Raw genomic sequence first — 22,551 nt, 5'->3', positions numbered from 1 at the left:
TCATTTTTACCATAAATTGTACGGCGTGAAAACAAAACCTTCCAAAATTAGCAAAATTGCGTTTTTCGTTTTAATTTCCCCACAAAAATAGTGTTTTTTGGTTGTGCCATACATTTTATGATATAATGAGTGATGTCATTACAAAGGACAACTGGTCGCACAAAAAACAAGCCCTCATACTAGTCTGTGGATGAAAATATAAAAGAGTTATGATTTTTAGAAGGCGAGGAGGAAAAAATGAAAACGTAAAAATTAAATTGTCTGAGTCCTTAAGGCCAAAATGGGCTGAGTCCTTAAGGGGTTAAAGATAGCTGGGCTTGGTAGGAAGTGGCTATCTGGTTCTTCTAACCCTTGGGGGAGCGACCAAGTGGACACTTCTTCATGCTGGATCCTTTAATAACGATGGGGAAGTCTATTAAATAAAAGCCATTCTTATGGCATAATACAAGCCGTTCTTTGGTAAAAATATGCTGGGGTAAGAGACTCAATCTGTGATTGTTTCTGCACCACAATGCATGTCAGCTAGTGGGTGGAAAATATCTGTGCTATAACTCATCAATTTACTGGTGTATATAGTTTTGCTCCTAGAGGACGCAGGACATACCTTTTTGCCCTGGCTGCCTGCTACTTGGCACACCAGCATGTACATGTACATCCTGAGCCTCATCGGGACTGTGACGCAAGCGCAGGAGTTATGCTTGCCTAATAGACTTTGGAACCTGCCCCTAATGGTGGATATAAGTGATCACTACTGATCATGACTGAAGCATAAGGGGGGCTTTGAAAGACTTATTGGACCACCTGCAGTGCAACCAGAAGGCAGATCGCCATTTGCACAGTATCAGCTGTGGGAAGATTAAAGAACTGCAGCATTATATAACTTATACCCTATCCACAGGGTAGGGGATAAGTGTTTGAACGCGGGGGGGGGGGGTCCAGCTGCGGGGACCCCTGCGATCTCCTGAATGGGGCCCCCGCATTAGCGCTCAGTGAGAGCGCTAATGCGCTTTGCATCGACCTAGATAGGTCAACGGTTACGCCCCCTCCCCATACAGTTCTATGGGAGAGGCACGGATGCTGCCTCCCCGCCTCTCCCATAGAACTACATGGTGAGAGCTCTCACACCCCCTCCCATAGGCTTGCATTGAGGGGCGGAGCGTGACGTCACACGGAGGCGTGACGTCACACGCCGCCGGCCCTGTAGTCGCCCGTAATCAGACCCGGAGCGAACACGCTGCGGGGACTGATTACAAACGGGGTGCCGCTTGCATGATCACGGGGGTCCCCAGCAGCAGGACTCCTGCGATCAGGCATCTTATCCCCTATCCTTTGGATAGGGGATAAGATGTCTAAGCACCGGAGTACCCCTTTAAGGACTAAGGGCGTATCTGTAAGTGGCTTTGAAGCTAGTGCAGGCGCTACGCTTGCTTCAGAGCAGTGAGTGTCGGTAGTCTCACACTCGCTGCTTATGCCCGGCAGCAGGAATCCTGCCGCTGCCTGGCATTTAACCCTTTTAGACGGTGTGATCAATGCCTGTCACAGTGTCTTAAGTGAAAGTGGAAGATGCCAGCAGCTCAGTGGAGCTCACAGAACCCCCCCCCCCCCCCCCACGGCTTGATGTGAGCCAAAATGGAGAAGGAGGGTCCCTTTACCTGCCTCCTGCCATCCGATCCCTGATTCAATGATGTAGCATTAGCCTACAGAATAAAGATAATGTATCATTTTTACCATAGTGCACTGCATAAAAACCAAACTCCCCAAAAGTTGAAAGATTAGTTTTCTTATAAGTTTGTATCCACAAAAATTTTTTTGGGTTGCACCATACATTTTATTGTAAAAGTAAAGATGTTATTACAAAGTACAATTGTTTGCGTAAAAAAACACGCGCTATGGATTTTAAAAGGAGAGGAGAAAAAAACAAAAAATGCAAGAATGAAAATTGGCCCAGTTCTTAAGGGGTTAAAAGGTGAGAAGGCCAAAATGGGCTGTGTCCTTTTTAAGGGACTAATTTCAAAACAGAATACTGCTCTGAAATTCCGTAGTGCGAACCCGGCCTAAAAGCGACATATTATCTGTATTCTGTGGGTCAGTATGATTACGATACCGGATTTTATAAAGCTTTTGTTCCATTTGACAATCTTTAAAAATGAAAACTGTTAACTTAAAGTAAATATGGTTAAAATAGCGCTATTTTTATTATTATTTTTTTTTTTGTGAATGGGGCTGTTTGAGGGCTCATTTGCTGTGCTAACAGTAGTGGTAGTAGTCCCTAAAAAGTCCCCTGCAATTAACTTTATGGTTGTTCTACTGACAGACGTTCTCTCTCTCTATCTCTTGGGTTTGACCACTGGGACCCATTGTGATCTCCTGTATGGCTGTCCTTGTCCTAGGAGTGGGGGTCATCATGGCCCCTCCATGCATCTCTAGAGGAGAGCCACAGATACATAAGCACACAAGCAAGCGGTACTACCCCTTTAATGGTTATATCAAGGTCTACTGTTTGATCATATCTCAGTATACAAAGACTAGAAAACATCTGAGAGTCACAGAAAGTTGCTTTTCCGAAAAGAGGTTGTGTAGAGTTGGAGGGAGGAAAGGAACATTTATACACCAGGGCCCAAAAGCCTTTAGCTGTGCACCTGCTGTCCTTTATCAGCATGTAGAAAGAAGAAATAGGATGGGGGTAAATAATATATGCTGTTTATAAGTGTAGAGCAGATTCTGCAGAGGTGTAGTGGGAAATCGCACACTCCTCAGCATCAGTGTCTGACAGCGTAAAGAAGAGATCTCGCATCAATTGTAGGATAGATCAGTAAAGGAATGAAATTGTAAGAAGTGCTAGTGCAGACAGCAGCATCCTGAAACACACACTTTGTATGTATTACTCCTAAGGACCATTAAAGGGGTACTCCGCTGCCCCAGCGTTCGGAACACTTGGAGCGGGGGTTGTGACATCACGGCCACGCCCCCCCTTGTGGAGTCACGCCATGAATTCCCATCTAGTAGAGATGTCTGGCATATCCTGTGGTTATGCCATAAATGTATTTTGAAGAGAAAATCCTGCTTTACTCATGTTGACATTTGTCAGAAGATAAGATTGTTGTAAGAGCTTAAAAAGAAGATAGACTTGCGTTGAGGGGGCGTGGTGTGATGTCACAAGGGGTGTGGCCATGATTTGTCGAACCCTGGGTGCTGTACAGAGATCCTTTGGATAGGGGATAAGATGTCTAGGGATGGAGTACCCCCTTTAATATGTGAAAAGTTAAAACTAGGAGCAGCCTGCAAACTACATAACAGGGGTCTGAACATGAATGAGGAAATGAACTTTGCATTCCTACCACTTTATTTTTTATATTTTTTAAACCATTAACATATGTAGAGCTTATTCTTTGTGTCAAATGAGTCTGTAACTTAGAAAACATCTGCTCTCTGGAGATTCGAGACCCAACATAGCAAAGGTTGCGACTAACAGTCGATTGTTCTCAATGTTTTTCCAGTTTTCAAGTCTTTTTAAGGGCAAAAAAAGTAACAGCCAAAAAGGAGTGGACAGACCTGAACGTTACATTGTGTACTATTTAAACTGAATACAGAATCCAGCTTAACCCAGAAATGTTTCCAAATATGCTGATTTGCTCTGCATTTGCTTTTTAGGTTGTGGACTTCAAAATGAAGATCTTGAAAATGTGTGTTCAGTCAGTAAGAAAAGTCAGTGTGTGGGCAGTCCATGTCTTTGCCATCACTTACCTACTGCCTGTAAATGCTGACATCATAGCGGTAAGTGACAGTAACTGTTTTTCACACATCGTGTGTGTGTGTGTGTGTGTGTATATATGTATATGTATATATGTATATGTGTATATGTATATATATATGTGTATGTGTGTATATATATATATATATATATATATATATATATATATATATATATATATATATATAATTATAATATATAATATATATATATTTATTAGTGTGTTATACATTTATAGTAAACATTATTGACACCCTTGGTTGTTACTATCTGCAGCCAGCATTAGTGACTATCCTTAGTGATCCCACTAATGCCGGAAATGTAACCTCCATTTATAAGGTTGTCTTAGATCTTGTCAGGGCTCTGATTTGCACCCATGCAATGCAATTGCAGGGTGCTGAACGGTTACTATAGCACTAGGAGGCATTCTAAAAGCCTCCGTGCCTACCATGATGTTGTGGTTTTGGGGATGAAAACATGACACAGCAGAAACAAAGATGGCTTCCAATAATGTGCACTTTACGTCCTAAAATGGCAGGCGAACATGTGGAACTCAGGCAGGATCCTCAGGCAAAAATTAATTGGACCCAAATGCATTTGTAGAATTGAAGGGGCAATGACCGCAAAATATTATCTTTAAAAAAAAAAGTCACATCTGTGTGCAGTACACTAAAAGATGCAAATTGTTCCCCAGAAATAAGGCTATAAAAAAAAAAAAAAAAAAAAAAAAAAATATATATATATATATATAATAGAAAAATTTAGAAAACTTGAAAAAGAAAAAAATTACTTTATTACGATGTTCTCACCCCTACTACTTTTTTTTTACTTTTCGACCTACGAGGTAGGTTTGTTAGGGTTTGTTTTTTGTGCAATGAGCTGTAGTGTTTAACAGTACCACTTTAGTCTAGTTCTGGATTTTTGATCACTTTTTTATAAAATTTTTTGCGTCATTCACCGTGCAGGATCAGAAAGATAATAATTTAATAGTTTGGACAATTACGCATGCAGCAATGCCAAATGTGTATATTTTTTTTCTTTTTTTTGTACAGTGTTTTATTTAAAAAGAAATGAGAAAAGGGGGGGGTAACTTTTTTTTTTTTTTTTTTTTAAGGGGCCTATCACAAGCCATCATTAGGTGGCTTACATAGATTAATGTAATGCTATTGCATTAGTTTTTGAGCCAAAGCCAGAAGTGTATTCAAAAGGATCTACTTCTGGCTTAGGCTTAAAACTTCAGTTGCCATTTTTTTCCCCAAATACTGGAAATGCAGCCTGAAATGCTATTTAATCTATTAGCATCAGAGCTGATCAAGTTGATCATGTTTTGTAGGAAAAGATTTGGCATAACTGGTAACTTTTTAAGTGAATTCTCTGCTCTTTCTATCATTAGGAGTCCTTTGGATGGTATCACTTAATGATGGGACCATCCACTGGACTCCTTAAAGCCCACTTGTCAGATCCCACAAAAAAAGTTACTCGGTACCTAATCCTGACCATGTACATCTAATTTTTATGCTTGATTGGTGTGTCTGCTCATGCAGCCTTGTCCATGTGTCATCTCTTGTCCATGACTCGTGGACAAGCTGATGCTGCTGCAGGACTGCTTAGAGTCCCAGTAGATATGGGGACCCCTAGTGGGGGATTTTCAGGAGCCATTTTCTTAATTAAATATTCAAAACATTTTAAATAACCATATTACAAAAAGGTCTCTAATTTTCATCAGTAGCAACAAATAAAAAAGTTTTTGGATCTGACAATGCCCATTTATGGAAAGATTAGAGATTTTAGTCAATAAAGTTTTACTGATTCTTTTTCCACAAAGATAGAGATATAGATCTATCTATCTCGATCTAGAGTAGATTTCATGGTGATAAGTTCCCTTTAATATTCAGGGCTGCCAGTAATATTGTCCACCACTGTATGTATTGTAGCATGGTGCTTATATTGTACTTCAGAACAAACCATACCCTGGTCCCAATTCATACTGCATTGCTTCTGTGACAGTGCTGCCTACGGATCCCATACTGCAGACCTGTAAAAACTTCTTGTGCCATACTGCACTAACGAGCCATGTGCTTCATTCCTTATATAGATAAAAGGAAGTGCTGGATTATTAGACTCTACTAATAATAAATCTGCCATCTTTTATAGCTATGCTATCTTGTATCTGTTTATAATGTGCTAATGTATGAAGAAACAACTTTTTGAAGAGAACTTTTCTTTTAGCACTCAGCTGACAATGTGTCGAAGTCTTTTGATGACCTTCCTGCACGTTTTGGCTACAGACTTCCAAGTGATGGCTTAAAGGTATGTGGAGATCAGGTTTATGGCAGCTCTGTCTTGCTTGCTTTATCTTTGTGCTTATGTGCACGTTTTTAGTGGGGGGTTGAAGAACACCTGAGCAGACTCTTCTGTTCTGATTTATTTTGGGGAATAGCGCCTTTAATATATTCCACACAGGTGGCCACTTCATTGAGTTTGTGTCCATGTGCAACATGAAATGTTGGGATGTATGGAGCCATTCATTATAGCGATGAGACATCATCATCAGCTGGGTACATTTTAATCTGCACAGATGGGATCTGTTTCTACAATCTGTTCCTCTCAGAACAGTGAAATGAATAAAGAAATTGCTCATTGCCTTTGAGGTTTTGAAGGGGGAGAAGAACCTAAGTGATGCTTCATTGTCTGTTTATAATATGTATTATTAAATCTACTAAAGGCATAAGCTATTTTGCCATAAATCTGAACATTATGCTCCTTGCTAAATGCTTGGAGGATTAAATAGATTTAAAAAAATACATATATACACACACATACACACATGTAAAATATATAATATAATATAATATATAAAATATAATATAAAAAATATAATATAAAAAATATAATATAATATAATATAAATATATATATAAAATATAATATAATATAATATAATATAAATATATATATATATATATATATAATATAATATAAATATATATATATAAAATATAATATAATATAATATAAATATATATATATAAAATATAATATAATATAAATATATATATATATATATATATAAAATATAATATAATATAAATATATATATATATATATATATATATATATATATATATAAAATATAATATAATATAAATATATATATATATATATATATATATATAAAATATAATATAATATAAATATATATATATAAAATATAATATAATATAATATAAATATATATATATATATATATATATATATATATATATATATATATATATATATATATATATATATATATTAATATATATGTGTATGTACATGCTTGCAGCGAATACATACTTACCCATCCGTTCTGCCTATTTGACTTTGTACGACAAACCACAGGAGACCGGCTGGGGGAGACACCTGTCATCCTCCGCCTGAAACCTCCTGTCCCTCATTGACAACCCAAATAAGGAGATTGCAGAGTCCCAATAGTTGCAATGGCAGCAGGAGGACAGATGATGGCCTCCTATCTGTCAAGTACAGAAGCCTGTAAGGTCCAGCCATAGACTGGTTCTCACAGGCGAACTGTGAATGTACAGGGTGGGCTATTTATATGGATACACCTTAATAAAATGGGAATGGTTGGTGATATTAACTTCCTGTTTGTGGCACATTAGTATATGTGAGGGGAGGAACTTTTCAAGATGGGTGGTGACCATGGCGGCCATTTTGAAGTCGACCATTTTGAATCCAACTTTTGTTTTTTCAATAGGAAGAGGGTCATGTGACACAAACTTATTGGGAATTTCACAAGAAAAATGATGTGCTTGGTTTTAACGTATTTTTATTCTTTCATGAGTTATTTACAAGTTTCTGACCACTTATAAAATGTGTTCAATGTGCTGCCCTTTGTGTTGGATTGTCAATGCAACCCTCTTCTCCCACTCTTCACACACTGATAGCAACACCGCAGGAGAAATGCTAGCACAGGCTTCCAGTATTTGTAGTTTCAGGTGATGCACATCTCGTATCTCCACAGCCAAGACAATTGCCTTCAGATGACAGTGGTCAGAAACTTGTAAATAACTCATGAAAGAATAAAGTTACGTTAAAACCAAGCACATCATTGTTTTTCTTGTGAAATTCCCAATAAGTTTGATGTGTCACATGACCCTCTTCCTATTGAAAAAAAACTAAAGTTGGATTCAAAATGGCCGCCATGGTCACCACCCATCTTGAAAAGTTTCCCCCCTCACATATACTAATGTGCCTCAAACAGGAAGTTAATATCACCAACCATTCCCATTTTATTAAGGTGTATCCATATAAATGGCCCACCCTGTATACTGACAGTAAAAGTATGCTGCATTACAAATGTACTGCAGTATAGTATAACATTGAAAAAGTAAAAGGTATCGATATAAAATGTTTCCAGTAAGTAAAGTGTAAAAATAAATACCCCTGTCCCAATAAACCCTGTATTATTATTAAAAAAAAAAATACATAAATGGTATCGCCACGTTTGTAGCGACTTGTAATTTAAAACGCTAATGTTATATATCCAGTGCAGTAAACATCATAAAAAATAAATAATAAAGTGCAAGAATTGCTGGTTTTGGTAAAAAGGTGGAATTTTTTCCTCCTTAAATTAAAATTTTTTATTTCAATTTCAATTTTGCACCGAAAAATCCATATGATGGCTTATATTTTGCGCCACCAATTCTACTTTGTAATGAAATCAGTCATTTTACCCAAAAATCTACAGCGAAACCAAAAACAAAATCATTGTGGGACAAAATTGAAGATAAAATGTCATGTTGTAACTTTTGGGGGCTTCCGTTTCTACACAGTACTTTTCTTGGTAAAAATGACACCTTCTCTTTATTCTGTACTTCATAATGATACCCTACTTATATAGGTTTGATTTTGTCCTACTTCTGGAAAAAATCATAACTACATGTCATCTTCTGACCCCTATAACTTTTTTTTATTTTTCGGTGTACCGGCCGGTATTGGGGCAAATTTTTTTTTTTTTGTGGCCCTGATCTGAAGTTTTTAGCAGTACAATTTTTGTATTGATCAGACTTTTTGATTGTTTTTTATAAAAAAAATTTTCATGATATAAAAAGTGACCAAAAATTTTTTTTTAAATGGGGAAAAATTATTCAAACTTTTATTAGGGGAGGGATGAAATGATCTTCACTTTTTTTTATTTTTTATATATTTTTTGGCAATATTATAGCCCCCATAGGATGTATTACACTGATCACTGCTGAGCTATAGAATTGATCAGTGTTTCTGCAGCTTGATTGCTCCTGCCTGGACCTTAGGCACGGAGCAGTCATACGGCGATCGGACAGCGAGGAGGCAGGTAGGGATCCTCCTCACATCCTGCAAGCTGTTCGGGGTGCCACAATTTCACCACGACGGTCCCAAACAACATCACTGCGCTAACCGGCAATGTTTACTTTCCTTTTAGACACGGCGATCAAACTAAAGGGTTAATGCCAGACATCAGCCCAATCTGTGATGTGTGGCATTAGCCGTGGGCTGAGCCATGGGACCCACCGGGTATGGTGCATGCTTACCTGCTGAGCACACATCATACCTCGGGAGCCGTAAATGGATGTTAATGTACCTCCATTTGTGGCAAGGGGTTAAAGTAACTGTAAGTATTACTATTCCTTTATAATCACAGCCATTTGTCACCAATGATGGACAGCAGGATTGGAGATTTTCTTCAGTGCACAATGTGCCACATGTATACATCTCTGGAGCAGCAGCTTCAGGGTGCATACCACTGTGCCAGATGTGAGCATGTTACCCACCTGGAAGTTCGTAATAGAGATCTAGAGGAGCAAAATGCAACATTGAGGGCAAGTTGCAATCTTGGAAAGAGCATACTGCTTACAGAGCAAGCAATTAGTGGGGTAGACATGGAGGTTGGAGAAATTAGCCAGGAGGTCCAAGTAGGGAGCTGGGTTAATGTAGTAAGAGGAGTAAAGAGGAGGTCGGCACTGGTACTAGAGGTGCTCGTGGATCGAAGTAGATCAATATAGGTGAAAGTAGATCCCGGCACACAACAATCTTGATGCAGATCTTGATGATTTTTATTTAAGCATTAATTCATGCTGAAAAGAACGCAGCAAGCGTTCCGGCTGTAAAGCCTTTTTCAACTGCATATGGGTAGCTCCCAATTGCACAGTATTTATACATTACAATTAATTGCAGCAATCAAGGTTCCCCAGCAACCCACCATCAACAAAGGAACAAGTAACCCTTTAGGTAACCAAACGTAACATAATTGTAAAATAAAAGAATGGACTTCCTACATAATATAATATAGCTGTACATGTTTTCATACATATTTTTCTCTGAATCCTTCTCAGGTAACTCTCTAAAAAGAAGAAGAAAGAAAACATATAAAAATAGATATACAATCACAATCAAAAGCAAGGTAATCACTTATATTAACTGAGCAATATCGTAATCCAGGTTTAAGCCCTGTCCCCATCCTGTGGATCCAGAAGGCCTCCTTTCTAAGTAAAAAAGTTTCTTAATATCCCCACCTCGCCTGCGGGGAATCACTTCATCAATAATCTGTTATTTTAACTGTGCCACTGTGTGTCCTTTCTGCTTAAAATGATATGGTATAGGTAATAGGACACTCGCACATCTAATGTGCCACTTATGCCTATTTATGCGGTCTCCCACACGCTGGGTGGTCTCCCCAACGTATAGGAGACCGCATGGACATTTCACAACATAAATCACGTTTTTCGAGTGGCAGGTATACCGGGATTACGATATTGCTCAGTTAATATAAGTGATTACCTTGCTTTTGATTGTGATTGTATATCTATTTTTATATGTTTTCTTTCTTCTTCTTTTTAGAGAGTTACCTGGGAAGGATTCAGAGAAAAATATGTATGAAAACATGTACAGCTATATTGTCTGATGTAGGAAGTCCATTCTTTTATTTTACATTTATGTTACGTTTTGTTACCTAAAGGGTTACTTGTTCCTTTGTTGATGGTGGGTTGCTGGGGAACCTTGATTGCTGCAATTAATTGTAATGTGTAAATACTGTGCAATTGGGAGCTACCCATATGCAGTTGAAAAAGGCTTTACAGCTGGAACACGTGCTGCGTTCTTTTCAGCAGGAGTTAATGCTTAAATAAAAATTATCAAGATTTGCATCAAGATTGTTGTGTGCCGGGATCTACTTTCAGGGGGCAAGAAAAAGGAAGGCCACTTCTGCTTCTGATGTCCCAAGCAAAATTGCCAAGTTGGGTCATGATGCGAGGGCCTCAGTATCAGAGATGGCAACCCTAGTGGATACTGGTCTCCCTAACAGCCAGGGGAACAGTCCAACTAGTAGTGAGGGGGATGGTAATGCAGGTAGGCCAAGACAGCTAGTGGTTGTAGGGGATTCCATAATCAGGAAGACGGATAGAATAATTTCACAAAGACTGCCTCAACCGAATGGTTTGCTCTCTTGTGCCAGGGTTCGGCATGTGGTGGAACGGGTGGACAAATTACTTTTGAGAGGGGGGGGGGGGGGGGGCTGGGGATGAGTGAAAGTGAAAGTTCCCGGCTAACTCAGTCGGGCTGTTCGGGATAGCCGCGGCTAATCGCGGCATCCCGAACAGCTGAAAGGACAGTGGGAGGGCCCCTTCCTGCCTCCTCGCTGTCCGATCTCCGAATGACTGCTCAGTGCCTGAGATCCAGGCATGAGCAGTCATGCGGCAGAATCGTTGATCACTGGTTTCTTATGAGAAACCAGAGATCAACATAGAAGATCAGTGTGTGCAGTGTTATAGGTCCCTATGGGACCTATAACACTGCAAAAAAAGAAGTGAAAAAAAAAAAAAGTGAATAAAGATCATTTAACTCCTCCCCTATTAAAAGTTTGAATCACCCCCCTTTTCCAATAAAAAAAAAAACACAGTGTAAATAAAAATAAACATATATGGTATCATCGCGTGCGGAAACGTCCGAATTATAAAAATATATCATTAATTAAACCGCTCGGTCAATGGCGTGCGCGCAAAAAATTTCCAAAGTCCAAAATAGTGCATTTTTGGTCACTTTTTATATCATTTAAAAATGAATAAAAAGCGATCAATAAGTCCTATCAATGCAAAAATGGTACCGTTAAAAACTTCAGATCACGGCACAAAAAATGAGCCCTCATACCGCCCCATACACGGAAAAATAAAAAAGTTATAGGGGTCAGAAGATGACAATTTTAAACGTATTAATTTTCCTGCATGTAGTTATGATTTTTTCCAGAAGTCCGACAAAATCAAACCTATATAAGTAGGGGATCATTTTAATCGTATGGACCTACAGAATAAATATCAGGTGTCATTTTTACCGAAAAATGTACTATGTAGAAACGGAAGCCCCCAAAAGTTACAAAACAGCGTTTTTTTTTAAATTTTATCGCACAATGATTTTTTTTCCCGTTTCACCGTAGATTTTTGGGCAAAATGACTGACGTCATTACAAAGTAGAATTGGTGGCGCAAAAAATAAGCAATCATATGGATTTTTAGGTGCAAAATTGAAAGAGTTATGATTTTTTAAAGGCAAGGAGCAAAAAACGAAAATGCAAAAACGGAAAAACCCCCGGTCCTTAAGGGGTTAAGGGGGGATATGATCAATGTATATAAGTAGGGATGAGTGAACTTTTTTGAAAAATTCGATTCAGCGGATTCGCCGAATTTTCTGAAAATTGTTTTGCGGCAAATTTATTTGCGGCGAATCTATATTAACCCCTTCACGACCCAGCCCATTTTCACCTTCAGGACCTGGGCATTTTTTTGAACATCTGACCACTGTTACTTTAAACATGAATAACTCTGGAATGCTTTTACTTATCATTCTGATTCCGAGATTATTTTTTCGTGACTTATTCTACTTCATGTTATTGGTAAAATTTCACTGATATTTGCATCCTTTCTTGGTAAAAAAAATCTAACAATTTCATGAAAACTTTGAAAGTTTTGCATTTTTCTAACTTTGAAACTCTCTGCTTGTAAGGAAAATGGATATTCCAAATAAATTACATATTGATTCACATATACAATATGTCTTAATGTCTGCATCAAAACATTGACGTGTTTTTTACTTTTTGGAAGACACCAGAGGGCTTCAAAGTTCAGCAGCAATTTTCCAATTTTTCTCAAGATTTTCAAAATCGTAATTTTTCAAGGCCCAGTTCAGGTTGGAAGTGGATTTTAAGGGTCTTCATTTTAGAAATACCCCATTATAAAAACTGCACCCCCCAAAGTATTCAAAATTACATTCAGTAAGTGTTTTAACCCTTTAGGTGTTTCACAGGAATAGCAGCAAAGTGAAGGAGAAAATTCTAAATCTTCATTTTTTACACTCGCACGTTCTTGTAGACCCAATTTTTAAATTTTTACAAGGGGTAAAAGGAGAAGTCGCCCTAAAATTTGTAACCCAATTTCTCTCAAGTAAGTAATCACCTCATGTGTATGTAAAGTGTTCGGCGGGCGCAGTAGAGGGCTCAGAACAGAAGGAGCGACAATGGGATTTTGGAGAGTGAGTTTTTCTGAAAGGGTTTTTGGGGGGGGCATGTCCCATTTAGGAAGCCCCTATGGTGCCAGAACAGTGGACGTCCCCCCACATGTGACCCCATTTTGGAAACTACACCCCTCATGGAATTTAATAAGGGGTGCAGTGAGCATTTACACCCCACTGGCATTTGACAGATATTTGAAACAGTGGACTGTGCAAATGAAAAATTTTATTTTTCATTTTCACAGACCACTGTTCCAAAAATCTGTCATACACCAGTGGGGTGTAAATGCTCACTGTACCCCTTATTAAATTCCATGATGGGGTGTAGTTTCCAAAATGGGGTCACATATGGATATTTATTGTTTTGCGTTTGTCAGAACTGCTGTAACAATCAGCCACCCCTGTGCAAATCACCTCAAATGTACATGGTGCACTCTCCCTTCTGAGCTTTGTTGTGCGCCCCCAGAGCACTTTGCGCCCACATATGGGGTATCTCCGTACTCGGAAGAAATTGCATTACAAATTTCGAGGGTCTTTTTTTTTCCCTTTTACCTCTTGTGAAAATGAAAAGTATGCGGCAACACCAGCATGTCAGTGTAAATTTTTTTATTTTTATACACTAACATGCTGGTGTAGACCCCAACTTCACCTTTTCATAGGGGGTTAAAGAAGAAAAAGCCCCCCAAAATTTGTTAGGCAATTTCTCCCGAATACGGCGATACCCCATATGTGTCCCAAAACTGTTGCACTGAAATACGACAGGGCTCCAAAGTGAGAGAGCGCCATGCGCATTTGAGGCCTAAATTAGGGATTTGCATAGGGGTGGACATAGGGGTATTGTACATCAGTTATTCCCAAACAGGGTGCCTCCAGCTGTTGCAAAACTCCCAGCATGCCTGGACAGTCAATGGCTGTCCGGCAATACTGGGAGTTGTTGTTTTGCAACAGCTCGAGGCTCCGTTTTGGAAACAGTAGCGTACCAGACGTTTTTCATTTTTATTGGGGAGGGGAGGGGGGCTGTGTAGTGGTATGTGTATATGTAGTTTTTTACTTTTTATTTTAGGTTAGTGTAAGTGTAGTGTAGTGTTTTTAGGGTACAGTCAGATGGGCAGAGGTTCACAGCAAGTTTGCTGCTGGGAGTTTGAGCTGCAGCGCAAAATTTGCGCCATCTCAAACTTGTAGCACTCACTGTAAACCTCCGCCCATGTGAGTGTACCCTGTACATTCACATTGGGGGGAAATATCCAGCTGTTGCAAAACTACAACTCCGAGCATGCCCAGACTGCTCAGGCATGCTGGAAGTTGTAGTTCGGCAATATCTGAAGGATCAGATGTTGCCGAACTACAACTTCCAGCATGCTTGGGCAGTTTGGCATGCTGGGAGTTGTAGTTTTGCAACATCTGGAGGTCCACAGTTTGGAGACCACTGTATAATGGTCTCCAATCTGTGCTCTTCCAGATGTTACAGAACTACAACTCCCAGCATGCCTGGACAGACTGAGCATGCTGAGATTTGTAGTTTTGCAACATCTGGAAGAGCACAGATTGGAGACAATTATACAGTGGTCTCCAAACTGTGGACCTCCAGATGTTGCAAAACTACAACTCCCAGCATGCGCAGAAAGCCAAAGGCTGTCTGGGCATGCTGGGAGTTGCTGTTTTGAAACTCCCAGAGGCAGCGGTGAGATCGCTTTACGGCGATCTCACTTCTGCCAATGAAGATGGTGCTCTGCTGCTGCAAACTCACCGCGGGGACGGACCACCGCCGGGACCTCCTGGAGGACGCCGCTCGCCCCGGGACCGCTCGGGACACCGCATGGCCGGGTTAGTGATGCCGGGGGACGGGTAAGGGACACTTGGCAGAGCGGTGTGTGTCCCGATCCCCATGATCGGGTCTCGTACACCGCGCTGCTATCAGCTATTCAGATTTGACTAGCTGATAGCAGCGATCGCTGGGGGAGGGTGGGGGATGAAACCCCCCGTGGTTGCATGATAAGATGGCTGGCTATCAGTGATAGCCACCATCTTACCGTGCGCTGCGGGATGCCGCGAGTTACGGCAAAAATGTTCATGACATACTTAGTACATCATGGGTCGGGAACACCTTCCCACTCATGACGTACAGGTATGTCATAGGTCGGGAAGGGGTTAAAAAACGGCTATTTCTGGCCTTCAGAGAGCCTCAATAAGGGGTGTAGAACACTTTGCTCTGTTCTAACACGCATATTGAGTGTGCTGGGGTAGTGAAATAATACTGTTATTCAGAATGACATGCAGATTACAGGCATAGCTATTAGAATCGCTGCCGCAGAGTGGCACAGTGAAAAAGCTTGGAGGTGGCATCAGTATGAGGAGACCATATAGTGGCTGAATAACACAGCGTGGAGGTGTTGGCAGCATGAGGAGACCATATAGTGACTGAATGACACAGCGTGGAGGTGTTGGCAGCATGAGGAGACCATATAGTGGCTGAATGACACAGCGTGGAGGTGGTGGCAGCATGAGGAGACTATATATAGTTGCTGAATGACACAGCCTGGAGCTGGCAGCAGCATCAGTAGACACTATGGCTTAGCAATCCATAAGATTTAAAAGATGAATTTTAAAATTTCAGTGGAAGATTTATGGTAGCTAGTGCTACCATAAAATTTAGGCCCAATCCCAGCAGCATCAGTAAACCATATATTGGCTGAATGACACAGCCTGGAGTTGGCTGAAGCATGAGGAGACCATATAGTGGCTAAATGACATTGCGTGTAGGTGTTGGCAGCATGAGTAGACACTAGGGCTTCACAATCCCTAAGATTAAAATATGAATTTTGAAATTTAAATTGAAGATTTATGGTAGCTAGTGCTACCATAATTTTTTTTTTTTTTTAAGTCCCAGGCCCAGCAGCATCTGTAAACCATATATTGGCTGAATGACACAGCCTGGAGGTGGCTGAAGCATGAAGAGACCATATAGTGGCTGAATGGCATGGCCTGGAGTTTGTGGCAGTATAAGGAGACCATATAGTGTCTGAATTACACAGCCTGGAGGTGGCTGAAGCATGAAAAGACCAAATAATGGCCGAATGGCACAGCCTGGACTTGGCTGAAGCATGACAAGAGACCATAATATGGCTGAATGAGACAGACTGCAGGTGGCAGCAACATTAGGAGTCCTGAAAGTGACCCGGTGACAGTGGTGCGGTGTGTGGCAATACCAGTACCTGGTGTCGAAGGTGGATGAAAAAAAGGTCTAATGCAGAGGAATGTTTGTAACTGGGGAGCAGCGCCTTAAATCTGTTTGGCACTATCCATATTTGTGAAGTGTTGGTGTGGCACCATGGTCAATCTACTCTGAAGCATCAGGCATTGGTGGTTGGAAATCCTTGCTGATACATGCCTGATTTATCTTCACAAAGGTCAGTCTCCACATTTTTCGTGGAAAGAAGAGTTCTCCTTGAGGTGACTCTAAACGCCCGCTCTGATGGCACACTACTGGCCGAGCAGGACAGCTTTTCCAGGGAAAACTCTGCTAGTTGTGACCACAGATCAAGTTTGGTTGCCCAAAAGTCCAGCGGATCTTCAAGGTGTGTTGGCATGGGCATGTCAAGGTATGCCACCACCTGCTGGTTCAGGTCCTGCTCCAGGTGTACCTGCTGCTAAGTTGCTTCAATATGCGGGTGAAGAAAGCTACTCATCAGCGACTCTAGACTCAGGCTCTGCTGCTAAAGGAGCTGGTACTGCTCCTGCCACTCCACCCCTCCCCAGCAGCCATGGCAGTGGAAGGTGAGCGCAGGGGGCCCCCCCCGATTCAGACTTGCGAGAGGATGAACGATGGTGCCGATAGACATTGGCCAACTGACTACATAGGATGCCTCTTTAGTAGGTCAGTTTGTCCTCCCTCTCAGTGGGTGCCACTCAAATGGCCTGAGCAAACGGCAGGTGTCATGTAGGAGCTGCCACTGGTTTACATTGAAGTAACAGGGAAGTACCATTATCCACTTGGATCATAAATAAATCAGTGATGGCTTTTCTTTGTTCATTCAGTTGGTCCAACATATGCAGGGTGGAATTCGGAGGTGTGGCAACGTCACAAACCAGACTTTTTGAGGGATACAGTTTTGACGCTGCAGCTCAAGGAGAGTGTGCTTTGTGGTGTACGAGTGGCTGAAGTGCATGCAAAGTTTCCTTCCCATTGTTAGGATATTTTGCAAATGAGGGGAACACTTCAGGAACTGCTTTGCAACCAGATTGAGCAAGTGTGCCATGCAGGGCACATGTCTTAGCCTTCCCAGTCGCAGAGCATGCAAGATGTTGTCTTGAGAAGAGACGTTTAAGGGGGGATATGATAAATGTAAAGAAGTATATTAATGGCCCATACAAAAAATATGGAGAAAAACTGTTCCAGGTTAAACTGGTCACAGCAGGAACAATTAACAGCTTTAAAACAGGATTAGATACATTCCTGGAACAAAATAAGATTAATGCTTATGAAGAAATATAAAATCTCATCCCTTCCCCAATATCGCGCCACACCCCTACCCCTTAATTCCCTGGTTGAACTTGATGGACATATGTCTTTTTTCGACCGTACTAACTATGTAACTATGTTCTTCCCGTTGTCAGTCACCATGGTTCCCATTTCCAGTTTTCGTGGAGTAAGCCATGCTCAGATTTCTTTACCAATGACTTTTTTTAGCAGTTCCTCCCCTGTGTGACTCTTCGCCAAGGCAAACCATGTGAAGAACAGCGTGACACCCCCATGCCCTGCATACATGGTATGCTGAAGGGCCACTGAGACTTGTCTGGGCAGTTGAGGCTGAGGACACAGTGGAGGATGAGGAGGCAGAGTCTCACACTGTCACAGGACCAACGGCCTGAGAGAATGGAGGAGGAAGCGGCGTGACCTGTCCAAGTATGTGTTGTGGCTGTGCAGGAACCACATTCACCCAGTGAGCTATAAAGGACATTTATTGTTCCTGACCATAGTTACAGCTCCAGACGGCACTGCTGTGCATTTTGATACACACCGACAGGCTTAAGGACTGGCCCACCTTCTCTTCCACAAAATTGTGCAGAGCTGGTGACTGCTTGGCACTCTCCACCTCGCCTCGGCACAAGCCATCAGTTCTCTGAAAGGTGCAGAGTCCACCACTTTAAAATGGAGGGACAGGAGCACATTTAGCTTCCTTCTGCGCTATTGGATGAGTGGGTGCATACTGTTGTCTCTTGGACATGGCTTCGCTGATGGATTGTTGGCGGAATGGCTGACTAAAAGTAGCAGGAGCATCTGTAACGACAGGAGGGTATGAACCACAGCTCCCTTCGGCTGAGGTGGTGGAGCCTTGGCTGGCTGAAAGAGGGAGTGGCATGCCACTGGGTGATGCGGCAGGCTGGACCACTACATCGGAGCCACGGTTCTCCCAGGCCGCTTTATGGTGGCGAAGCATATGTTGATGCAGGGCCGTGGTGCCAACATTGGGACCCTGGCCACGCTTTACCTTCTGCCTACATATCTTGCATGTGGCTATGTGAACCTCCTCCGGATGCTTGATGAAAAACTGCCACACTGCCGAGTAGCTGATTTTATCACCAACAGTCCGCACTAATTGACTGCTACTGCCGCGGTCTCCAGGAACCCCTGTTCCACTACCTCTGGGAAGGTAGGCTGCCGCAAAGCAGGTGGTCTCCCCCGGGCACGTTTGGCTCCAGAATTTCCACTTTTGCCACCATGCTGACTGCCAATCTTGCTGCTGCCTCACGGGCAACCTGCAACCCTCTTCTCCCGATGATGATGATGATGCCCCTTCTGCACCCGGCTCCCAATGGCGATCGGCTTCATCATCATCAACAAGTGTCTGCACATCACTGATGTCCTCCTCAGGTTCCTCAACAGTGTCTGCTTCAGGAACCTGAACCCTGACAACACCGCCTCCCACGTCACTCTTCTCATCACTACTTGCCCACATAGTGGAGGATGTCTCCTCCACTTGTTGACTGGGCAGTAGCTGCTGACTGTCCTCTATTAGATAGTGAATAGTGGAGCTGAACCCACAGCATAAGATACTTCTTTAGGGGAGGGAACAGCATAGGTCAGAGGCAATGGGAGGACAGGGACTGCTCCCTGGCCATGCCAACTGAGGGTTCTGTCTGAGGAACCCACCGACTGTTCACTGGGGGGTATCAGATGTCACCTGTGATGAAGTGGATGACCGTGTTAACCAATCAATGACTGCAGATGGGTTGCTGGTCGAGACATGACCGGTAGCTGATACCGGGAGCTAAGGCCTCTCACTGCGACTCCTGCTGCCACTCACCCCTAGTCTGCTGCGACCTCTGCCTGATAAATTTTAGGCCTCTGCCACTCTTCTGTGCATGTCCTGGCACTTCTCTGCCTGACATACTTAGTGCGTATAGGAGGGGAGTAAAACACTCTTCACTATGCTTAAAACAGTATTTGTCTAGAACAGCAGCAGGTTTGTACTTTTGACTGTCCTTTCACAGTGTCTAGGCCCTTGACAGATTAACAGGTACAAAATGGTACACTACTTAGATGTACTTATGTGGTATGCACTTATGAGGGCAGAAAAAATGCGCTACAGTATGCTTATACTTATTTTTGCACAAAACCAGCAGTACACAACAGTGTGTACTAAACACAAAATTGCACTCTTTCACAGACCATTAGGAATGGACTGCTGGGTATGTAATATACAGTCTACAGACTAGTATAACCAGCAGACCATTTGTGGTGGAACAAACAGGGCAGGATAAAAATGCGCTACAGTATGCTTTAAAAAAAAAAAAGTATTGGAGTAAAACACCAGCCGGTGATTACTTTTGGCTGTCCATTCACAATATGTAGGCCCTTAACAGATTAACAGGTGCAGAATAGTACACCACTTAGATGTAGGTAAGTGTTATGCACTTATGAGGGCAGAAAAATGCGCTACAGTACGCAAAAAGACAAAAATTGGGATCCCAGCACCAGCAGTACACAACAGTGCTGGAGCACACAGTCACAGTGTACTAAACCCAAAATTGCAAAAATACTCTGTCTCAAATACTATTAGGAATGGACTGCTGGGTATGGATTATACCGTCTACAGACTAGTATAACAACCAGCAGACCAGTTTTTGTGGAACTAAAACACAGATTTGCCCTAAAAAAAAAAAAAAAAAATTCTCCTGCTGTTCAGTGACTGAGGGGTTAATCGCTGCAGTAAGAATTAATTCTGTGCAAATACGCTGTGCTCTGTATCCTACAGAAGGCTGAGGTGACTGAGGTGAAACGCTGCTGCAACAAGCTTTCTGTTTAACACACACAAAGCATAGGGGATAAGATGTCTGATTGTGGGAGTCCCGTCGCTGTGGACCCCTGCGATATCCCTGCTGCGCCACGGCCACGCTCCCTCAATGCAAGTCTATGGGAGGGGGCATGATGGCCGTCACGCCCCCTCCCATAAACTTGCATTGAGGGGGCATGACCGTGACATCACGAGCCTCCGCCCCGCATTGCCAGTCATCCGGCATGGAGCGAAGTTTGCTCTGTGCACCAAATGTCTGGGGTGCCGCAGCCGAGGTCGCAGGGTGTCGCAGGGATATTTAAGTGTCAACCCCCTCCCCACATTAAATTTGGAGTACACCCCTGCCTGAATATGCCACCCCACTATGGTCAATGTAAATGAGGCACTGCTATGTAGTTTTTTAAACTAAAAGGACCTGGGAGGGGGGACTCTCTAATGACTGTTATGTCTCGTGGATTTGATCACATGGTCTCTTCTATAGAGACGGGATATTGGGCAACTGTTAGCAGGATGAGCGCGACCATCGTGAGTCCTCAAATCCTTGTTGTTGAAGTGAACCAGATGAATTTTGTCAGATGTAGAGTCAATGGGGGAGATTTATCAAAACCTGTGCAGAGGAAAAGTTGTCCAGTTGCCCATAGCAACCAATCAGATCGCTTCTTTCATTTTTACCAAGGCCTCTGCAAAATTAAAGGAGCAATCTGATTGGTTGCTATGGGCAACAGTGCAACTTTTCCTCAGCACAGGTTTTGATAAATCTCCCCCAATGTGTCTTAGTCAGCAGTATCAGCTGCCTCTGTCTAGAACATCTGACTAGCAATGTGCGGGAAAAGCCACTTTCTAAATATCTGTATCAACATATTTAATCTATATTAGAATAGCAGGGTGCTTTTATTTAGTTCCCAACATGTAACATCTCGGCAATTAAATCGCCTTTATCAAGCATAACAAAGTGAATATGTGCAGTGAATACAATTCAGTGGACAATGCACAGGTACATAACATTAAGAATAATTAGAAAGCAAACCCCCATTGAGTCATGTCATCATAACAACGTTGCATATACTGTACAATAATAAAAATCCCCCTCCATCAGGTGGCAATCCTGTAGATATACAATCATGGCCGTAAATGTTGGCACCCCTGAAATTTTTCTACAAAATCTAGTATTTCTCACAGAAAAGCATTGCAGTAACACGTTTTGCTATACACGTTTATTCCCTTTTGTGTGTATTAGAACTAAACCAAAAAAAAGAGGAAAAAAGCTATTTGGACATAATGTCACACCAAACTCCAAAAATGTTCTGGACAAAATTATTGGCACTCTTTCAAAATTGTGGAAAAATAAGATTGTTTCAAGCATGTGATGCTCCTATAAACTCACCTGGGGCAAGGGACAGGTTTGGGAAATATAAAAATCACACCTGAAAGCAGATAAAAAGGAGAGAAGTTCCCTTAGTCTTTGCATTTCATGTCCGTGTGTGCCACACTAAGCATGGACAACAGACAGAGGAGAAAAGAACGGTCTGAGGACTTCAGAACCAAAATTGTGGAAAAATATCAACATTCTCAAGGTTTCAAGTCCATCTCCAGAGATCTAGATTTGCCTTTGTCCACAGTGCACAACATTATCAAGAAGTTTGCAACCCATGGCACTGTAGCTAATCTCCCTGGGCTTCGATGGAAGGAAAAAAAACGAATGAAAGGTGTCAACGCAGGATAGTCCAGATGGGTGGATAAGCAGCCCCAAACAAGTTCCAAAGATATTCAAGCTGTCCTGCAAGCTCAGGGAGCATCAGTGTCAGCGCAAACTGTCGACATTTAAATGAAATGAAACGCTATGGCAGGAGACCCAGAAGGACCCCATTGCTGACAGACATAAAAAAAAAAAAAAGACTACAATTTGCCAAAATGTACTTGAGTAAGCCAAAATCCTTCTGAGAAAACGTCTTGTGGACAGATGAGACCA

General features: G+C 41.8%; 1 protein-coding gene across 1 annotated transcript in view; it reads left to right on the top strand.

Annotated features, from left to right (window-relative positions):
* Nucleotides 1-22,551, top strand: part of RNF13 (ring finger protein 13) — a 74,858-nt gene that overhangs the window by 16,183 nt on the left and 36,124 nt on the right. Inside the window, exons 2-3 of the mRNA XM_056564765.1 lie at nt 3,652-3,774; nt 5,981-6,061. Coding sequence (XP_056420740.1) covers nt 3,667-3,774; nt 5,981-6,061 — 189 coding nt within the window. The 5' untranslated portion in view covers nt 3,652-3,666. The remainder of the gene's footprint in view (nt 1-3,651; nt 3,775-5,980; nt 6,062-22,551) is intronic.

This window comes from Hyla sarda, chromosome 3 (assembly GCF_029499605.1).
Source record: "Hyla sarda isolate aHylSar1 chromosome 3, aHylSar1.hap1, whole genome shotgun sequence".
Lineage (NCBI taxonomy): Eukaryota > Metazoa > Chordata > Amphibia > Anura > Hylidae > Hyla > Hyla sarda.
Note: the sequence above shows the minus strand (reverse complement) of the source record. Positions and strands in the feature narration are given on the sequence as shown.